The 4,581-nt window shown below is 35.8% G+C and overlaps 1 protein-coding gene across 1 annotated transcript; it reads right to left on the minus strand.

The window, feature by feature from the left end:
- Positions 1-535: 535 nt before the first annotated feature.
- Positions 536-4,235, minus strand: LOC113353822 (protection of telomeres protein 1a-like). The gene is made up of 10 exons (XM_026597306.1): positions 4,096-4,235; positions 3,721-3,884; positions 3,138-3,321; positions 2,745-2,986; positions 2,517-2,605; positions 1,985-2,266; positions 1,817-1,893; positions 1,479-1,537; positions 1,176-1,334; positions 536-1,012 (listed from the first exon to the last, which is right to left on the minus strand). The coding sequence occupies exons 1-10, from the start codon at positions 4,220-4,222 to the stop codon at positions 809-811; spliced, it is 1,587 nt and encodes a 528-aa protein (XP_026453091.1). The 5' UTR covers positions 4,223-4,235; the 3' UTR covers positions 536-808.
- Positions 4,236-4,581: the final 346 nt, after the last annotated feature.

Below are 4,581 nucleotides of genomic sequence, written 5' to 3' on the forward strand. Positions count from 1 at the left end.
TTCCTTCTCTTCCGATCACTTTTTGCTTTCCCTCTAACAAAAATCTTTAAAACCATCCATGGATAAACACTAATTAGTACCAGAATTTACAATGCGTAAACGTCCAATTTTATAAAAAATATTTAATCCCTAAATTCGCACCAGGTAATATGGACACAAAACTCACAAAGCTACTAATTTAACGAGGTTTCACTATATTTAGATATATTAGGACTGACATTATTTCAGGTTACCAGAAAACTACTTCATTGCTAACAAGGTTTGAGAATTGTGGAATTCAATTGCCACGAGCATCTTCTCCACCAATTACTATTTACTTTGTTGAAGATTTCATGTGCAGCTACAAAATTGCTGGCAAAAGGTGCAATACTTTGATTACACAAGTGGCAAGAGTCATACTGCTCCAAGGACAATGAGAAATCAAATTATGCATCAGCTTTTACATCTTTAATAATATTTTTAATTAGAAAATCAGGGAGAAAATCAGCAAAGTAAAGCAGTGTTGAGCCTGCTGACAGAATCACAAAAGGAAAATTACTAATATATTCAAGGTAATAACAAGTTTGGGTACTGGGTAGAACAATAAAGATATAAAGAAACTGCTGATTACAGAATTAAAAGGTTAGGTTTGTGTACAAAAAGGATTATGCTAATCTTCGTGACTAATAACATGGGCGTGCATATAAATACAGGTGTTGTCATGACTTCCCTCGCAAAAAAGGATGCGACCTCTACAAAAAACAAATGCCGATATGATGTTCATCTTCAATTACAAAAAATAAGGGCATCTGGTCTGATCTTCAAGCTCCTATAAGACAAGCCTGGTGTGGAAGATCCTATAATTTCTGGTTGACCAGGGATTTGATTTGTCAAGATAATAAGATTTTAAACAACATTGTACCCAAGGTGGATTTCTAAGAGTGGCCCCATCATCTGTTTCACTGACCCCGAGAAGTCGGTTGCGCGCATTCGTAAGTACTTCCGTGGAGTGAAAACCATCAAAAAAGTTCTCCTGTCATGGATTGACACAAATACAGAAACAATGAAGTCCTATAAAAAAAAGTGGGCTATTTAGTGATGCATAAATTCTGGAGTAATTATTTAGTTCATGCAGAGCAGACATGGTAGTGAGCGATGGATAAAAGTTTTTAAGTGCAAAGAAAAATGGACCTTACCCCATCTTCAGCATAGATATAAGCGTGAATTCTTGCAGTTGGATCCTCCAGTGTGAACCTAATCATATACCTGTCTGAATCTTCTGGGGACCGGAATTTCTCGACCTGCCCAGGGCACATTGCCACAACCCGAACCACGCATTTGAATTTTGATGTTACCTACAACGTAAAGTCTTACTAAATTTAAAAAACTAGGCAATTTTTTATGTGGTGCATGAAAATGAAAAAATCAGAACAAACAACCTCAAACTAGATGAAAATCTATTTCTGTGTAAAATACTTATAGAAAAGTAAATAGATCACCTCCTTGTAGGTGAGAACATCCATTAGTGTACAGTTTGGCACATTTTCGTGATTTATCTCTACAAAAAGAAACAGTAGATCTGAGTTCAACGTATCAAGTAATTAGAAAATAGAGAGGCGCTGTTGTAGTTTCAATAGAGGTTGAGACTGAATCTAATCACTTCCTACGTGATCATGGATGGATGGTGTCTAAGAGTGTGTGCTTCCCGTATGGCACAGGTTACACGTAGTTCATGTATAGAGCACCAAGATCCAACAATAAGATGTAATAAGCTAAGAAAGGAAGTAGTGATTACCACACAAAGATACTAGATAACTAACAAAACTAAGAATAATACCAGTGATATGAGATGGCCAAGGAAAAGCTGAATAGGGCATGCGACCCGAAACAGAAGATAAACGCTCCTCAGAAATCCTGTTGCATCAATAAATGAAATATATAACACATTATAACTCCACAAGTAGCACAGCATATAGAAATTATACATTCTGACTACATTGATTACCGCAGCCGTTGTGTTACAGAGCTGTCTTCATTGGACAAAATCCAGAGCTTTGTGGAAGATGTGCACTCACCATACCACAATCCAAATCGCGCTTTACAGAGAATGCAAAGAATCTTTACCCAAGTACCGCTGTTTGGTACCAGAGGACCACCTTCATCTTTTGTTTTAGCAGCCATCACCCTCATGATAGTTCCCACAGATGGAAACGTGCACAAGACCTCTCTTGGTAAAGGTAATTCTTCAAATTGCAGTGGAAGCGGATTTTCCATTTCAGTACTCAGCCTGTGGTACATAAATATTATTTATGTTTGGAGATGATAATAGTCAGACCAAGAATAACACTGTAACTAACATAACAAACTAATTTACTCCTTCAGTTTTTGCCCTCGTTTACTATTATGAATAACAATGCAACTAACATAACATACGTACATAACTTACCACTAAAGTCTGACTTGCAATACCTATGACTTAATAGGGAATAAAGTAACAGTCAATGAACAAAAACAAGATAACCTTGATATATACTTACACTGACTGACAAATTAATGGAGGAACATCAGTACCATCCCATACATAGAGCATCTTCACACCTTTCGATAGTTCAGAAACATGAAGAATCTTTCCACCAGGAAAAGAAAGAAACTTTATAAATGAAGTACCATAAACTAAAAAAGAAGAAAGGCAAAAAGAAATCCATCTTGACAATAAACCCTAGCTTTGACAGATGCAATGTACCAAATACTGGTTAGAGAACTACCTTACATACTAAGTCAGAAGTCTGATTTTCACTGATCTCCCTCAACAGCAATGGTTCTTTCAATCCTGAATCAAAAGTCGTTTTGTTCTTCATCTTCCCCAATAGTAATGATTCTCTTAATCCTGAATCAAAAGTCGCGTTGTTCTTCATCCCCCTCAACAGTAATGGTTTGTTCGACCCTAAATCAGTTTCTTTTTCCTTGATCTCCCTCAACGGTAATGAATCTAATGATTCATCCAATCCTAAAGCACGTAAAGTTTATGAGTTTGACTAGTGATACAAAATAGAACTAACCACAAACTTGAAGTCAGTTTAGATATGTCTTCCAATAAAAGAAGCTGAAAGAAAAAATGCTAGATATTAGTATAACTTAGTACATTCATAAAACTATACCTGAATCAAGTTGAAAATCGAGCATCCACGTTCTGAGTCGGGATAAGGATTTCTTAAGATTACTAAGGCGAAAATTCGAAGAAGATTGATATGAAGTTAAGCTTCTAGACTTTCCTGTAAACAAGGCAAATGAAGACCCCTTTTTTGAATACGATGCAAGAGTTATTCCATCATGAGTTTTCATCTGTACAAGACATATTGTTGGTTTGAATATAATTAAGGACAAATGTAGATAGATTCAAATGTACATTAGGTAAATTTTTAATACTTAAATACCACCACCAACAATGACAGTCTAGTATGTGCTTCAACATCTCAACACCATGGCGAATATCAACCAATTGAATATATAATATCGTTCATAACTATTTCTCTAACTTAACAATCTAACTTAACAAATAAAGGGATGATTTAGATGATTTCTATTGTCACATTCGCTCAAATGCATCATTAGGTAGAAGCAGATTATATGCAACTAAAACATGAAGCAAATACCATTGCTGCATTGCATTAGGAAAAAAATCCCTACAAGAGCATATTTCATCGAACAATATGGGACTAAAAGTAAGGCTAGGGAGAATACCAAAACTTGAGAAAAACATATGATATCTCCAACTGAGTTGATCTGCGGCAGGTCTTCTATGCTTGAAGCAAACATATTCACCACAAGACCGTAAAACTTTCTTGTCTTAGCCGAATCATAAATGTGATAAGACTCATCCATAATTTTGAGTGTGCAGAAATAATCTGAGTCAAAATGAAATAAAATGGTCGTTATCAACAATGGTAATTGAATTAGGTATCTATTTGCCCTTATACTAAGACATGTTAGTGATCTCAACCCTCCTCTTAGTCTATTGATCAGCCAACATATTGTTATATACCAAAAACAAGAATGACCTAAATATTATTAAAAAAAAAAAATCAATCGAAGTTTGGGTTTGTGAAGAAACTTTACCAGTTCCATTACTTTTTTGAGGAGTTCCAAACTCAGAAACCATACCGATGAGATTAACTTTTTGATTAATGGCTAATATTGCATCTCTAATAGGAAGAAAACATTTATCATCTTCGAAACTAGTCATACTGGAGTATATCTCTTCCTTTCTCTCTCTCTCTCTCTGAAAGTGAAACGCAGTTAGTATAGACAGGTTGGAGACTCAGTGAGTCAGTGTTGTACTGTTCTTGGTTAATTACAGTAGCTACCCCTATTAGGTTCCTAAAACGGGGGAAAAGACTAAGGGGCTTACTAGTCAATTAAGTAGGTTGAAAGACCCTCGGTGTTCCGCAATATTACGATACGACTGTAGGGTCCTGTATTTTCCCGCCAATTCTGTACTTTGGTTTTTTAACCCTTTTTTTCATGATATATATGGGCTGATGCCAGCTCTACTAACGGCTCATACCAGTCCACGTACGACAAAAAGATCCTAACGATTCTGAC

Source organism: Papaver somniferum, chromosome 2 (assembly GCF_003573695.1).
Source record: "Papaver somniferum cultivar HN1 chromosome 2, ASM357369v1, whole genome shotgun sequence".
NCBI lineage: Eukaryota > Viridiplantae > Streptophyta > Magnoliopsida > Ranunculales > Papaveraceae > Papaver > Papaver somniferum.